This window comes from Nicotiana sylvestris, chromosome 1 (assembly GCF_000393655.2).
Source record: "Nicotiana sylvestris chromosome 1, ASM39365v2, whole genome shotgun sequence".
In the NCBI taxonomy this organism is placed as follows: Eukaryota; Viridiplantae; Streptophyta; class Magnoliopsida; order Solanales; family Solanaceae; genus Nicotiana; species Nicotiana sylvestris.
The window spans coordinates 137,509,176-137,526,440 of record NC_091057.1 but is presented as its reverse complement, the minus strand read 5'-3'; the positions used below and the strand labels follow the sequence as shown (position 1 = coordinate 137,526,440).

Sequence of the window (17,265 nt, the reverse complement as noted above, 5' to 3'; positions counted from 1 at the left end):
GAAAATTCCAACTGAACAACTCTGGGTTCTCGAATATGTAAGGGATTAGATAGTGGAGCTGCTAGGAAGCTTGACAATTAATTAAGTTAACATGTATATTACAATAATTCTTAGTTCTAAGTAATTAAAATTTATCTCATCTTTAACCATAAATAAAAAAAAATTAACAGAAACGAATTTAACAATTTAAAATGGACGGAATCTTTTTCTTATTTTTATTCCTTAATTCCTTTTGGAGCCAGCTAAGTTCAAAATTGCAAGTTTGCTACACTTTCTGCAAAGAATCTATTCAAATCTTCATCAAACTTTTCCCCTTGTTTGTGTCATTTCCTTATTCTTTATTCTCTCAAGTTCAGCATTTCAAGTACTCTCCATTTTCACACAAAGAGACAGATCCAAAGACAGCTTTCCTTTGTTCACACAAAAACCCTTTTACTATCACAAATTATAACCAAATCAAACAACAGTCTGTATCGACCAGTCCCTCCAATTATTGAAATATTCAAATCCAGATCTTGAAACATGACAAATCTCGAAAATTACCATACCCGTCCAAACAAACCTCACAAATTTCCAATAATTCATCATTCAATATCAACATCAAGAAGTTTACACCCTTTTGGGTGCGTAGGTGGGTTTTAGGGGGGGGGGGGGTTGAATTTGCAAACAGAGACAAAAGGCACAAAAACTTGTAATACTAGGAGTATGTTGAATTGAATTATTGACAGACAAATTCAGTTACTATAAGTTGTATATAAAAACATCATCCGAAAAAAAATTAAAAAAATAAAAAAGTTTATGACAACAATCAATTCCCATCAACATCTTCTCTCCTCATTCGTATACCAAGCAACCCCATCTCAAAAAAAAAAAAGGAAAAAGAAAAATTCAATTTACCAGGAAAAATACATTTTTTTGGATTTTGTGGAAGAAGAAGAGAAATACAGAACTTAACTCCTGCAACGAGTGATAGCACTGCAACCACGAGAGTAAGGATTAGCCTGAGCACCAGGTTTGCAGTTGTAATACGAGGCTCCACGGCGAGAACAAGGTACACTGTTCTTCTGCAGCGCACCATAGCTGATGTACTTTTTGGTGGCTAAAATGCGCCTGTTTGACTCACTGTCCAGCTCAAACTCCTCTTCTTCAGCCATGCAATCTCCAATACTCCCGTTGCATCCCCCACCAGATCTCGCCGGCATCACCCAATCGTAGGCCCCACTATCTCCGGCAGCCGCCATTGTAATGAAAAAAGCTCCGATCAGAACACAAAGAACTAAACCTGAAGGAACTCCCATTTTTACCTTGTACTGAAAAAATGATGAGAAATTAAAAACACCCTTTAGCTATTTTTGCCTGTTTATGCTTTGGACGGCTGGTTTTTGGTATCTTCTCACTATGTTTTCGCTGTTGAGACTTGGCAAAAACAAAATCTTGAACTAAGACAACAGCTAATGGGCAAGGCCAGTTGTATTATAAGTAGAGGTGGCTTTCTATTTAGCCTTGATACTCGACTTTATTACCAAATTGCCAGGAAGGATTAGGAGAGTTTGATTTATTGGGTGTCCACTAACTTTTTATTTCAACGCGGAAAATTTAAAGGGAGATTTATTTTAATGTTTTAAAAGCCGGCATTATACATATTGGACATAATTAAATGGTGAGGTAGCTATCAAATATTGAGAAAATTCCAATCACGGTTTTAGTTTGACAATTGTCAATAAATTACTACAACTTAGCATAAAATAGTTGAAATAATGTGAGGTTTATCTTATGAACCAAAATGACTAGAATGCAATATGGTCTTTTGCTTATGTGCATACCACTCCTTAGTCTTAATAGTGGTGTAACTTAATTTAATTGTAGACGCTCAATGTGTAAATACTTATTTATTAGAATTTGCTAATTCTGAAATTGTCTTAGTCAACCATTTAAAATCATGTTGAAAATTTCTAATGGTAGAAAATTTATTTTTATTTTATTTTTTCCTCTCTTCAAAAATTAGAAAAAGTTCTTTTCTTATTACCTTGGATTATACATGATTGTGGGGCAGGTAAACCTGATAGAATAACGTTAGAATAAGTTAATAGACAATGTAAATAGTCAAACTTATTACTAAAGTTTTTGAATACTTATCATTTTAGAGTATAAATCTTTAATCGATTAAAAGTTATGAAAAATAACCATTTTCTTAGAAGATGACTAAAAGCAAGGTATCGATCATTCCTTAACTAGAACATAAAATTGATTGGAAGCAATACAAGACAATATCCCAAGGAAAAAGAAAGGGAAAGGTGTGAAATTTGATAAGGTTAGGTAGGGGCAAGAATCGTAATAAGTAGGAAATATGATGTCCAAATTAGAGAATAAAAGAGATATTCGGTTGACTGAGTTGTCCCGTTGGTCACGTAGTAGGAAGAGAAAAAGAATAGTGGGAGAGCTGTAGTATTTATTGGAGTATTAAATAAAAATAGGATTATAGAGAAAAGAAAAAGACGGCAGAGCTAGTTAGGGCTTTCTATAATTTGGGCAAGTCCGTCCAATAATCTTGTCAACCGAAACACGTTTTCGCTCTACCTGCCTTTTTTCTGTCCAGCTCATATCCGTCACCGTTACAGATTCTCCGTTATCAATGATTAAATTTTCATAAATCACTTCACTAGTAATCAACCATCTATAAATACTATTTGCTATATTACGAATTATAAATACCTTTTTGAGGTTATAAAATATATTTGATATATTTAAGTTATTGTATTCATGAGTACATTAGCAAAATAGACGTGAATCAGGGAAGTCCAGCTAATCAATTATTGTATTCGACTGTATTCATCGCGTGAAACATGAGATTACAGCGGGACATATTACTGTATTTAACTGTATTCACGATGTGAAACAGGGGATTACACTGTTTTAAACGGAAAGTGTATCAATTAACATAATATACTCCTAATATAACTCAACAAACTCAATTATAACATACAAAATTTGTATTTTCGGTTATAAAAAAGATTCTCAACTGAAAAATACCCCAAAAGCATAGCAATCTTTAGAGAAATTATATAATGCATCTGAATACATAAATTATATTAATTAAAAAAAAATATGAATAGATTCATGGCATATAGCGAGACAGTGAAAACAATGAAATACATAGAATACAACGGGATACATTGAAAAACAATGAAAAAAAGACAGTGAATACAATGAAATACACGGAATACAGCGAGATACATTGAATTATAATGGAAAAAAGACAATGGATACAATGAAATACATGAAAAAACAGCGTGATACGTTGAAAAAATATTCAAATATATTAACAGAAAATCAAGTTGCTCAGCCCCAAACTTCGTCATCTTTGCTCAAGAACAAACCCTAATTTCCGTCTTGTAGCCAAATAGAGCTTCTTCCGATAGTCGGCGAGTGCCGAAGGCGTCGGACGGCTTCTTCTTCGGTAGACATATCGGAATTTGCTCAAAGATCTGTGGAAACTGCTTTCTGATATCGATAATGAACAATCTCTCAACTTGCAAACGAGCTGTGTCTTCCTTAACCAACTAGTATGGACAATCCTGAACCTTCTTCTTCCACAAACCCAACTTCAAACTATAAACCATTGTAACAGTAACTAAGGAACTACCAGAGAAGTGATAAAATTGGGCTATTTTAACGACCTTATAATCATTAGCAGAAGTATCATACCCAAAACCACCATAAATTTGGCTCAACCCTGCAACCTCTCTCAGTCCATGATTCTGTGGAGGGTTAACGAGACAAACCGGCAGTTTCCGGAACATTTTAGTGGATGGATTCCACACACCGTTGTCACTCAAGTTGTTGGATTTTTTCAGTTGAGAAGATGCCGTTAGAAGGAGGAGGAGAGCGGAAATTTTAATGGGATGGGGAAGAGAATGTGATGTATCAAAATAGAGAGAGAAAGAAAATAGTATAACTGAATAGCGTATTTAGTGGCTTAGGGCTAGGAGGTAACCAAAATTAAATATTTTGCTATAAACCTTAAAAGGTATCTATAGAATATAATTTTTTTAAATGGTATTTATTTAAAATAAATAATGTGTTAACCTTTGCTATAAGAGGTAAAAATTCCTTAAATATAAAACAATAGAGAAATAAAAGGGATGAAAGTAATTACGCCGTTCCACTAATTCGAATAATTTGGTTAACCACAACAACTACATATCCTTTCTAATGCGAGTTTATTGTCCATGCTTGTTTAGATAAAGGTGTTTACCCGTAAAATGGTATAGTTGAATTTATACGTAGTTTCTAGACAAGTGAATTAATTTGATTCTTAAATAATAAAATAATTGAAGAAAAATACAATACTTAGCCTTGGGATGAAGATAAGATAACAGAAATAACTATTTCGGGAACAAGACTTCCATGTACAACAATGACCGAATCAAGTAATAAGAATATAAAAATATATAGAGCTTTGGATTGATTATAGTATGAGTTTTTCAAAAAATTCGTGTACCTTACAATGATGGTGGAGCTCACTACTTATACATGTACCTAGGGAACAAGGTCCTAGGATCAAGCTTTTCTTAAATGACAATTATGAGGACCATTGAAGAATGTATAACGGAAGACAGTGAATGCCATATTCTCTGTAACGGATCGTGCACTTAATGCTACAGAATATTCTTCATTGAATGCTATCGAGTGACAGACATTGATTTCGCCTTTATGAATATTGTTCTCTCCGGTAACAAATGAGATCGTTGCCTACGGTTCTGACTATTTTCTGTCTTCGGCTCCACGTGTCGCTTTCTCACACGATCATTTAATATGAACATATTTTACCTTATATAGATAGTCCCCCTGTTTTCGGATGGCAAAACTTTGAGTAACCGAAAAGTTGGTAGAAACATCTTTTTGGCGGGAATTACTCTGATGCCCTCTGAAAAGCTTCTAACGGTTGATTAGCCGCACTTCTCTTCGCATTTAATGCCCCGAACACGCATCATCCCACGATTCAGCATAACTTTTGCCAGTTATCGAGGTAATCATGGCCACGAACTTAGCCGCCTAAACTTTTACTTAAACGTATCAATTTCCTTCATTCGTACTCCTTAATTCTCTAAACTCTCTCATGCTTCCTTCATTCTACTGGTATTCCGTTGTAGACATGTGATTTTTGACCCTCCCAAAGATTTTTCATATTTTAGCGCGTAAATATTCAATTTAGGCATAATATAGATATTTTAAGTAATTTTGACTCTTTTACTTTATTTTATTATAAGAAAACAAAAAAATCACAAAATAGGTTCATTAATGTTTTGTAGTCATTTTAATCTTAAAGAAAAATCCTAAAAAATATATAAAAATAGTATCGTATTTTTATTTTAGTATGATATTTGAAAATGCCAAAAATAGGTTTGTTTTATTTTAATAATTACCTGAATAGTAGGATTAATTAATAAATGAGCCCGTATTTTTAATCTCATTCGCAGCGAAAGAATAGAGCTTGGGCTCGAGCAACCCATCTTTAGGCTTAATTTTGGGCCTAGCTCATAATTGTCAAGCCCATAATTTCTAGGCCCATACCCCTTAACCTAAAACCCTACCAAAAACCTAGACTATAAAATAAAAAAAGGAACGAAAAGAACAAAAAAAGGCGGGGAACAAAAGAAGAAAGTTGCGCAGCTTTGACAGGACCCTTCCCCCCCACCTCATCTTCTTCAATCCCCCCCCAGATTCCTGTCTCTTTGGACCCCTTCTCTGTTCTTCTTCTTCAACCAACGGCAACAACACAACCATATCTCTCAAGCGGCGAGTCAGATGACCCCAGCTCGCCGGAAAAACGCCAACGACCCCGAACGTTAATCATTAAATGACCCCCATCTCTGCCTGAAACTCGCTGAAAAAATGAGCTCCACTGGCTCGTCAGATTAACGAGTTCCAGACGCGCCGCTGACTAGCCAAATACCATTTCTCCAACTCCAAAACTCCAATTGCGCCTCCCTCTCTTTTATGTTCGTTCCTTGCTCCTTCTGCATTAATTCTCTTGTCCGAGCACCATGTTTAGTCAAACAAGGAGCAGCTGAAGGTTCGCTCCTATTCTGTTGAAACCCGATGCAAAGCAGCCTCAATCGTCACCAAGTTAGCTTTCGACCCAGTAGGTTTTGGCTTCGTCTTTTATCGTTATTTGAGTTTGGAAACATCAAGTCCAAGGTCGTGGTATCATCGAGGTCCGTTGTTGAGTTCCGTCGCGGCTCCGTCGAGTTTCGTTAAGCATTTTCAGATTCCATTTTAAAAAAAATATATCTCAGGTCCATTCTAATCCCTTCTTAGTTGCTTCAATGTTTGGGTACATTTTCAACGTTGAATCTTGAACTCCCCTGCTTGTTTGTTTGGTTTTACTGCTTATTTGTGCTGGTTTACTGCTTATTGGTGTTGTGTTAGATTTAACATGTCTAAATCATGTTTAGTTTAAAGGAAATGGGCTGGTAATAGTTGTTTGTAATTATTCAGGTTATTGTTTATCTCTTTAATTGTTGGGATCTTGTGTTGCCGTAGGGCCATTACGATGAATTCATGCTTAATTGCCTGAGAGTATTGGTTCACGTACAATATTGTTCTCGCTTACTACTTATTCTAGCCTACTTAGTCGAAACATTCACCTTTCTGCACTTATTCGAATTCATGAATGAAACTTTGGTTAGTTTATGTTGAGTTTTGTTCATCTACCTGATTCTGGTTGCAATAATTTGTCATGCACATGAGTACGTCTGGAATATGTTGATTATTACGTTAATAACATGATGTAGTTTTAAGTAGTGACAAGATTAATTGTGAAGAGTAGTTGTGGCCCTTGAAAGTTTGGTTTTGAATTTCCTTTAAAAAGTTGGAACCGAGGGGTCGTGCCAAATGAAATCTTCAAATGCATGGCCCTTGCTTAGTTATTATTTTAATTCTTAGAATTCGAGGCGTGTCATTTAGCGAATTTTCCATGGCCCTCGTAAAGTTAAAAATGCATAGTTGCTTTAGGCGCGTAATTTAATATTGCATTCTTAAACTCGGGTGTGCATTTCATGTGACCCAAATCCAAAATCATAAAACGTTGAAAAAATATGTTTAGGATTGCGGGTGCATTTCATGTGGCGCGATCCAAAGACATGTTTTAAACGACGTTCAATCTTCTTTAAAATTAAATAAAAGTGGTTTTAAAGTTAAAATTTGCACATAGGTTCAAAATGTTCTAAAATCAGATAATTAAGTCGATTATAACAGTTGAGCGATCGTGCTAGACCCACGAAACTCGGGAATGCCTAACACCTTCTCCCGGATTAACAAAATTCCTTACCCAGATTTCTGGTTCGCAGACTGTTAAACAGAGTCAATCTTTCCTTGATTCGAGATTTGAACCGGTGACTTGGGATACCATAAATTATCCCAAGTGGCGACTCTGAATCTTTTAATAATTAATCCCGTTTTGATTGTCCTTTAATTGGAAAAACTCCTTTACACCCTTCCGGGGGTGTAAGTGAAAAAAGGAGGTGTGACACCGTTCTTCAATTTTCATTTAACTCTCTTCAAATGAAAAAATCTTGTCCTTCTTCTATAACGTATAATGGCTTATTCCTCTAAAAACAAGAACAAAGCCGAGGATGCTGCTCCTCCAACAGTGAATACCATCATCCCTAGAAGTCTTGTTATAACAAAAGTCTTTGAAGAGAAATTTTCTTCTGTTAACTCTCGTACATGGGCCGTTAGCAAATATCCTTCTTCTATCCTCCCTTCCAGCATCCATACTGTTACGGAAGACCGTCATTGCCAGTGCTTATATATTATTGCTCCCGACCTGGCTGATCGGGTAACCTTACCCAAGAGTTTTACGTATTTCTATACATATCCCTTCACTTTGGAAATATTCTCTTTGAGTGGAGAGCTTGTGATAGATCTTTAATGCTCTTGCATGATGTTTTGATGATCTAACAAACTTATGGCTAAGAACCAGATAGGGAACCTGACCTACTTGGATTACTGCAAGCATTAACAGATTTCAGCGAAAGATGAATTGCTACAGCTTCAGGAACTAGGAACCAAACAAGGACCTGATGCTTTTGTGATTTCCTCATAGCAGTACAAAGTCATTTCGACACAGCTGGAAATAAAGTGACCGACGATACTATTTCTGCCGCACTGCACCATACTGTTAGCCCACTCACTCTCTAACCAAACAAAGTACTCACATCATTTCAAGTCATGTGATCAAGATGTACCAAAGGTGCTTTATACAAAAACATTACTGGAAGGTTTCTGTTTCTCATTCAAGCCTCTTGCAAAAACAGAAAAATCATCCTCTCAAGCTTGAAGAACAAGGTTGAACGCCACTATGAATCAGTTCCTAAAAGATTGATGTTTGCTGTCCTAGTTGAGTTGTAGCCTTGTTATTGTACTTACCATATCTCCTAAATCGCTTATCTAGAAGCATACTGATTAGGAATCCTCTTGTAAATCCGTAAACTTGTTGAGTTTATGTTGTGACTATATTTAGTCATAAGGAAAAGTCTTTGTAATCGTATAATTACAAAGTGACTTATGGTGATAGCATCACAAGTTAGAAAAAGCCTTTGTAACTAAGATAGTCACAAAGTGGCTTGTGGTAAAGGTACCACAAGTTAGTTGAGTAAATTCTTTGTTATAGAAAGTATTGTAAAGTGGATTGTAATAGGTAATATTACAAGTTAGCGAAGTTAAAATCCTACAAGGTAGGTCATGGTTTTTTGATCTCCTTGTGTGGGAGTTTTCCACGTAAAAATTCTCTACCTCATTTACTTACTGCTTTACTAAGTGCTCTCAGCAGAATCTTGTAGAGGACCAAGTACCGTACGATTTGGTAGATCCATACAATCTAACAATTGGTATCAGAGCAGGTTCCTCCTATCAGGCTAACACATAGGAAGGATCCTCATGGCCGCTCCACTAAATTTTGAAGAAGGTCAATCTATATACCACCCACCCAAGTTTGATGGAAAATGCTATTGGTGGTGGAAAGCTAGAATGCATGATTTCATCATGGCTGAGGATTGTGAGCTTTGCGATGTCATCTGCGATGGTCTGTTTGTTCCAATCAAGGTACTAAATGAATTTTCATTTTCAATAAAAAAACAGCAAAGAATATAATGAAGTAGATAAGAAAGCGGTGGAGAAGAACTTTCGTGCCAAGAAAATTCTGGTATATGGTTTGAGACCTAAAGAGTACGACAGAATCTCTACATGCGACATTGCCAAGGAAATATGGGAGGCTTTGAAAATAGCTTATGAGGGAACTACATAAGTAAAACAAGATAAATCTGATACTGATGATAGTTCCACGATGGCAGTTGAAGGCGAAAAGATTGGATATGACTCAATGCTTGCTTTGATGGCTCAATCAGATAATGATGAAGACAATGACAATGAAGAGGTAAATTTCAGGGATGTTCAAAAAAATCTGAAATCCTATTCTCCAAATAAACTCATGTGTTTAGCTGATGTTTTAATTACTGCCTTCTATAGTCTTGAGGAGGATAGGGATTTCTTGTTCTTAGAGCTAGAAGAATCTGAAAAATACTAGAGAAGACTTAGTGGCTGCAATTACTGATCAAAAGAAACCATTAAAATTCTTAGAAAAGAAAAGAGTGATCTCTTGGCAGGAACTGCAGACCAAAGGGAACTAATAGTAAAGCCTTTGACTAATTCATAACCTGATAGCTCTAAAAGAGGAAAGGGGATAGTTAGTGAGGAATATTTTAGGCTTGAAGATGAGGTGAAGGCCTTGAGATATAGGATGTGTGCTGAAATTGAGAAAAACGAGATCCTCCAAGCCAATCTAGAAAAAGTAATGAATGATCGTGAAAGGTCTCTAAAGTGGACCTGGTCCTTAGAAGCTACCACTGCCTTGCTCACTACTGACAATGAAAAAGGGCGGGGAGCAGGGTTCCCAAAGGAGAAAACTCCTTACAACCCTCACAGTAAGAGTGCTGCATCTGATAACTGGCCTCGTACCCAACGTGGGAACACTGGGCACTTTAAGGAAGGTGTCCAGGCCAAGAATTAATCAGTATCAAAAGATAAAGTGGCTGCTGAAACTGTGACCATAAAAGAGGAACCAGGTTCCACTCACAAGAAACACACATTACCTACATGGACTAAGAGAGCTCTTATTCATCCTCTTGGTTACTACAAGAGACCCAAACTTGTTTGGATTCCTAAAACTAACTCCTAATCTTTGTGCAGGGAACAAAGAATGGAAGTGATCAATAATGGTTCATGGATAGTGGGTGTTCGAAACACATGATTGGGAATACAACAGACTTTTCTTTCACTAAAAGCCCTGCAAGGAGGGAGTGTATCCTTTGGCAACGACAAAAAGGGGTACATTCTTGGAGTTGGAAAAGTTGGGAAGTCACTCACTCACTTTATTGAAAATGTATACTATGTCAATGGACTTAAGTACAGTCTCCTGAGTGTATTTCAAATTTGTGATAAAGGAAACAATGTTGAATTCTTGTCCAAAATATGTACAGTCACTGTCCTTGTGACCGGTGAAATAGTTCTGGTGGCCAAAAGATACAAGAACATCTATGTTGCTGATTTCGAATCCTTACAGAGTGGTGATCTGAGTTGTCTAAAGGCGGTTGACGATGATGCTGAACTATGGCACAGAAGACTGGGCCAGGCAAGCTTTTCCCTTCTAAACAAACTAATTCAGAAGGAACTGGTCCATGGTTTGCCAATGTCACAATTCAAAACTCAAAAAGTTTGTGATGCTTGTGCTAGAGGAAAATATGTAAAGTCCTCCTTTAAGTAAAAAGATATGTGAGCACCTCAAAACCTCTTGAGCTCCTACATATGGATCTGTGTGGACCTATGAGGGTGCAAAGCAGAGGAGGAAAGAGATACATTTTTGTAATCGTGTATGACTATTCCAAATTCACATGGACTCTATTTCTTAGAACAAAAGATGAAACTGTTGAAGTATTTGTGGCTTTTGTGAAGAAAATCCAGGTGAAGATGGAGTCTAGAGTTGTATGCATTAGATTAGATCATGGGACAAAATTTGACAATGTCAAATTTGATGATTTTGCAATAAAAACGCCATCACTCACAACTTCTTAGCTCCCAGAACTCCACAGCAAAATGGAGTAGTAGAAAGAAAGAATAGAACTCTAGAAGAAATTGCCAGAACAATACTGATTGAAAGTGAACATGCAAAGAACTTCTGGGTTGAAGCTGTGAACACTGCCTGCTACTTAGTGAACAGGTGTATGATCAGATCAATTCTGAATAAGACCTCGTATGAATTGCTGAATAGAAGAAAACCCAAGCTGACTTACCTAAGAACATTTGGATGCAAATGATATGTTCTCAATAACGGAAAGGGTCAGCTTGGTAAGTTCGATGTCAAAAATGACAAAGGGATATTTCTTGGCTACTCTTCTCAAAGCAAGGCTTACAAGATATATAACAAGCGGACTCAATGTGTTGAAGAAAGCGTTCATGTTATTTTTGATGAATCTCATCCATCATTTGAGAAGAGTGCTGAGGAAGATCAAGATGAATAACCCTTACTTATTCCTGGTGAAGTCATTAACATGACAAACAGAAAGGCATACATGATGAGTTAAGTGAAGGAGACAAATGAAGATAACACTGCCTCATCATCAACAAAACCAAGCACTTCAATTACAATCACTGAAGCCGAAGAAAGAGTGGTTGATGCAGTTCAGGGAACTCCACTGGCATCTGAGAGAAGGATAGAAGAAAATCAGCCAAACATACCTTCCTTCTCTCAGAATGAACCCTAGACATCTAACTGGAGCCATCAAAGTTCTCACCCTATAGACAACATAATCACTCCTCTAGATTCCGGAGTTCAAACCAGGTCAAGAGCTAGAAATTCACTTGCCTTCTCAGCCTTTCTCTCCCAGATTGAACCCAAGAACATCAAGGAAGCCTTAAAAGATGCAGATTGTATTACAACCATGCAAGACGAGCTGCATCAGTTTGAGAGAAATAGTGTGTGGCACCTGGTACCCAGAACCCCATATAGAACCATTACAGGAACCAAGTGGGTATTCAGAAACAAGCTCGATGAACTTGGAATTACCACAAGGAACAAGGCCAGATTAGTGGTCCAAGGATACAATTATGAGGAAGGGATTGACTATGATAAAACATTTGCTCCAGTGGCTTGCATGGAATCCATCAGAATTCTAATCGCCTTTGCTTCTCATATGGAATTTACTTTGTTCCAAATGGATGTCAAAAGTGTATTTTTGAATGGACTGCTTAAGGAAGAAGTCTATGTGAAGCAACCCCCTAGGTTTGAATGTCATGAGTACCCTGAATATGTGTTCAAATTGGACAAAGCTCTATATGAGTTAGAGCAGGCTCCTCGAGCGTGGTATGAAAGATTGTTAAAATTTCTCTTAGAAAATGGGTTTAAGAGAGGGAAGATTGACAACACTCTTTTTTTAAAGAAACGAGGAAGTAACCTGCTCATTATTCAGGTTTATGTTGATGATATCATTTTTGGAGCAACAACTGACTCTCTGTGTGAAGAATTCGCAAAACTTATGGGAAGCGAATTTGAAATGAGCATGATAGGGGGATTAAACTTCTTCCTAGGTCTTCAAGTAAAACAGTCCTCAAAGGGTACTTCCATTTGTCAGCAAAAATACATCAGGGAGTCAGTTGTTTTAACCATACGCCCTATTCTAGATTCACCCAAAAGGAAGGGATCATCACACCACCTCTTCCAATGGCTGATAAAACTTCCGATCTCTTTGCCTCAACTGTAACCACCTCTGACCCATCTATGGAACCTCTTGCCTTCACCGAGTCTTTGTCACCCTCTATCACTCCTACTAATATAGTCATACCTTCACTAGTTTCCCAACCTCTTCCCAACTCAGAAACCCTTGAAATTACTGTTTTGTTCTCTCCGTCGTCTGTTGTCCACACCAATCAAACCCTAAGTGGAGAACAAGGTCAAAATACTGAGTTCACAAAAGGCTCCTCCATTGTTGTCGTCGACTCCATGGTTGTGGAAGCACCAGTTGAAGAAGAAAAGACTGTGTTTGTGGTATCCCTGATGGGGTATTGTATGAAGTTATTTCCCAGAAACATGAGTCACAAAGCGTGTGGGTAGAAGGGGCCATTATGGCTGTTGAAGGGGATGCAGTAGTATACACTACTGGGGCATCACATGAGGAACATGATCCCTCTCCGGAGGACCCAAGTCAGGACTCTCATCCCCAGGACAATACTGTTCCTGCATTCGATGTTGTACCCTTGGGAATTCAAGCACCAAAAATGCGTTCTAGTGATGAAGAAGACCTGGACAACGTGGCCCTTGATGCATTCATAAGTAAGCGAAGGGTTGTCTCCACCCCTGAGTCTGAAATTAAGCGGCATACTACCAGGCCTCAAGTTAAAGTGGCCTACGACTCTACACTCCAAAAGAGCAAGAAAAGTAGTAAGAAGAAAAGAAAAAAGTTGGTGAAGGATGGTGTACCTGTAAGTGATGAAGCTATTCCTATAGTGGAGGTGGAAGACGGAACTCCAGAGGAACCAGGTTCCCTTGTAAGGCGGTCCTAAAAAAAGGCTGAGTTTATTTCTATGGAGAAAGGGTCTACTTCTAAATCCAAGTTGAAGGAGGCAGTGGGTGATGAGGATATTCTTGTCAAGTCCAAGGGGAAAGGCAAAATCAGTGGAGAAAAGCATAGGAAACGCAAGTCTGAAACAATTGAAGAACCTAGTTCTAGAAAGAAAGCAAGAAGTGAGGTTTGCCTTGGCTCAGCGCGCCTAAGGCATCAAGAAGTTCTGCTAGGTCGTACGTTTGACCCAACAATCTCGGAGATGGCAAGAATGCGCCAAATTTTGGAAATGGTGGAGTTTCAACAATGGATGCATATATTCTACATTGATGCCCCTAAAGTGTATGAGGAGGGGGTACAAAGTTTTTTTGCTAGTCTTTTTCCAGTCGATACTGACCATGTTTGTGCATTGGTCAATGGGGTGGACATTGTCTTTGACGTGAAATTGCTTGGAGAAATTTTGCAAGTTCCTACCGTTGGGCTGTCGAGTGTACGAGATGTCTGTCAGTACAACTTCAGAAATGCAGTGGTGAAAGATAATTCTAATTAGAAAGGGGACCAGATCCATAAGAAAGCACTACTTCTTGTCTACCAACTACTGTTTGAGCTGGTTAACAAAGTCATGTTGCCTCGAGCAGAAAGGAGGTCTGTAACTTCAAAATCTAATCTACACTTAATGGAGCAACTGGACAATTTCAACCATGTGAGTCTGCCTGCCATAATGATTGAACACATGCAGAAGGTGGCCAATTTCAAGGATGGTAATCACGGGCTTCCCTATGGATTCTTGCTCACTCAGGTGTTCAAATTCTTTGAGGTTCCACTGGGAATAGGTAAAGTGTGGACCCGTAAGCAGACATTCTCTCAGACAACCTTGGAAGAGTGTGAGTGTATTGAGAAGTATGAGGGTGTAGGAAGTACTTCAACTGTGTCTCAGCTCATCAATGCCTAGAACAATGCAGCTGAGGAAATACGTCGATTAAAGGAAAGGAATGCTATCCTGGAAGGTCAGCAAGCCCGAGCGGTTCCCATGTTAAATGATGAGGTGAGCCGTTTGACCCAAGAAAATGCTGACCTCAGGGCGCAAGTCAAGAAACTAAAAGCTGAACTGCTCAACGAGCAAAAGTTGGGTAACGCCCGAATAGACCTTGTTCTCCAGACACTTGCTGCAACTTCCAACCCTTTTCCTCCTAGTGCCCCCTAAGAACCCCTTCAGTGACCAGTTTTTTGGATATATTTCTTCTTCTTCTTTGTCTCTTTGTTGATGGTTGGTGAATTTTTTTTTGCTTTTTTTTAATGGTTGGGATGTACTACTGCTGCTCCTGTGAACAAGTCCAATGTAGCCTCTTCCTTTTTTCAAAGGACGAGGCATATTAAAAATTATTAATATGAATCCTTTTTCTTATGTCTCGTACTGTCTCTATGTGTTCTATTCTTTCTCATGATTGTGTGCACATATGCAGCATGAGTTAGCTTAGTTGGAATTCATTGTGCTGTTGTTCTTTTTAATGATGCCAAAAGGGGGAAATTACACAATGGGGAACTGGTTCTTATATAGGACTCAGGGGAAAACACATTGGGGAACTGGTTCTTATGCTCTATTATTCTTTAAGACAAGGCATAGTCTTAGGGGGAACTCTTTGAAACTGGTCGTTTGGTTTCTACTACCCCAATTCCGATTTATAATTGTTGAAGTTTGTCATCATCAAAAAGGGGGAAATTGATAGATCTTAAATGCTCTTGCCTGATATTTTGATGATCTAACAAACTTATGGCTAAGAACCAGATAGGGAACCTGACCTACTTGGATTACTGCAAGCGTTAACAGATTTCAGCAAAAGATGAATTGCTACAGCTTCAGAAACTAGGAACCAAACAAGGACCTGATGCTTTTGTGGTTTCCTCATAGCAGTACAAAGTCATTTGGACACAACTGGAAATGAAGTGACCGACGACACTGTTTCTGCCGCACTATACCACAATGTCAGCCCACTCACTCTCTAACCAAACAAAGTACTCACATCATTTCAAGTCATGTGATCAAAATGTACCAAATGTGCTTTATACAAAAACATCACTAAAAGGTTTCTGTTTCTCATTCAAGCCTCTTGCAAAAATAAAAAAATTATCCTCTCAAGCTTGAAGAACAAGGTTGAACGCCACTACGAACCAGTTCCTAAAAGATTGATGCTTGCTGTCCTAGTTAAGTTGTAACCTTGTTATTGTACTTACCATATCACCTAAATCGCTTATCTAGAAGCATACTGATTAGGAATCCTCTTGTAAATCCGTAAACTCGTTGAGTTTATGTTGTGACTATATTTAGTCATAAGGAAAAGTCTTTGTAATCATAGAATTACAAAGTGGCTTGTAGTGATAGCATCACAAGTTAGAAAAAGTCTTTGTAACTAGGATAGTCACAAAGTGGCTTGTGGTAAAGGTACCACAAGTTAGTTGAGTAAATTCTTTGCAATATGAAGTATTGTAAAGTGGCTTGTAATAGGTAAAATTACAAGTTAGTAAAGTTAAAAGCCTACAAGGTAGATCGTGGTTTTTTGATCCCCTTGTGTGGGATTTTTTCATGTAAAAATCCTCTGCCTCATTTACTTACTGCTTTGCTAAGTGCTCTCAGCAGAATCTTGTAGAGGACCAGGTACTCTACGATTTGGTGGATCCATACTATCTAACAGCTTGACTCCGTCAATGTGGAGTTTTGCCTCCGTTATCAAGTGTGTTTGGAACAGATGAGTCCCTCCATGTGGGGGACAATTGCTTGCCTTCGATGCATGTGCGACGAAATAGGGGAGGAGCTAACTTTAGCTCATATTGTGAATGTTTATTCCCCTATGATCTTCTGTGGGGGATGATCAACTTCAGCAAGCAGGGCCACTCTACATTGCTATCTAGCATAGATGATGATAGCGACTGCGGGTGGATAGAAAAGTTTGTTTCAAGAAACAAGATGAAAAATAAAAGACTTTAATTTATTCCTTTCGTTTTCAAAAAGTACATAAGCATCCGTTATGTTAAAGAGAAATTGCCATTTCTTGTATCTAGTTTGTACAACTTGTTTCTACGGGGCTGGCTGCACAGTCCCCGGTTCCGATGACATAATTGTATTCCCAATTTTCATGCTCCAGTAGTAGTTATTACACAAGCATTCTTATATCATCCCCCAATGTTCTAATGCGAAGAATGCGAATTAGACCACTAGGAATCTTGCACCTTCGAGCATCTCACTAATGAATTGCTGGACAATCTTCCACTCAGTAATAAACTTCACTTCTCCTTAGGAATTTATGCTATCAAACAAAAGACTATGTAACAATCCTCTAGTGGTTTGCATTATGAACGGTCGGGTAACCTCTACTTTATAGCAAGATTATTTTCCTGGTAGGAATTTTCCTACCGAGCTAAAGATTATCTAACCATCCCGGAGTAGTTCTTTTCTTGTGTGACTTTCTATTAAAGGTCTTATTGCTTACTTTGAAGCTTTCTTCATAGTATGCTTTTCGTTGCTGCCTTATTAAAAACCTTACCAAAAAATCCAAAATTGGGATAAAAATCGGACGAAGGGAAAAAGAGTGCAGTGTATACTTCCAGTGTGAACGATGTTTATCACCAATAGTATCTTTTGAGGTGAACCACA

At 37.9% G+C, this 17,265-nt stretch overlaps 1 protein-coding gene across 1 annotated transcript; it reads right to left on the bottom strand.

The window, feature by feature from the left end:
- Positions 1-689: 689 nt before the first annotated feature.
- LOC104227665 (rapid alkalinization factor) lies at positions 690-1,452 on the bottom strand. Its single transcript, XM_009779962.2, has one exon. It carries the CDS (start codon positions 1,296-1,298, stop codon positions 951-953), a length of 348 nt encoding a protein of 115 aa, XP_009778264.1. The 5' UTR covers positions 1,299-1,452; the 3' UTR covers positions 690-950.
- Between the last annotated feature and the right edge of the window lie 15,813 nt (positions 1,453-17,265).

Excerpts from the sequence above, each read along its gene's own strand:
- LOC104227665 (XM_009779962.2), bottom strand. The coding sequence starts at position 1,298 with ATGGGAGTTCCTTCAGGTTTAGTTCTTTGTGTTCTGATCGGAGCTTTT.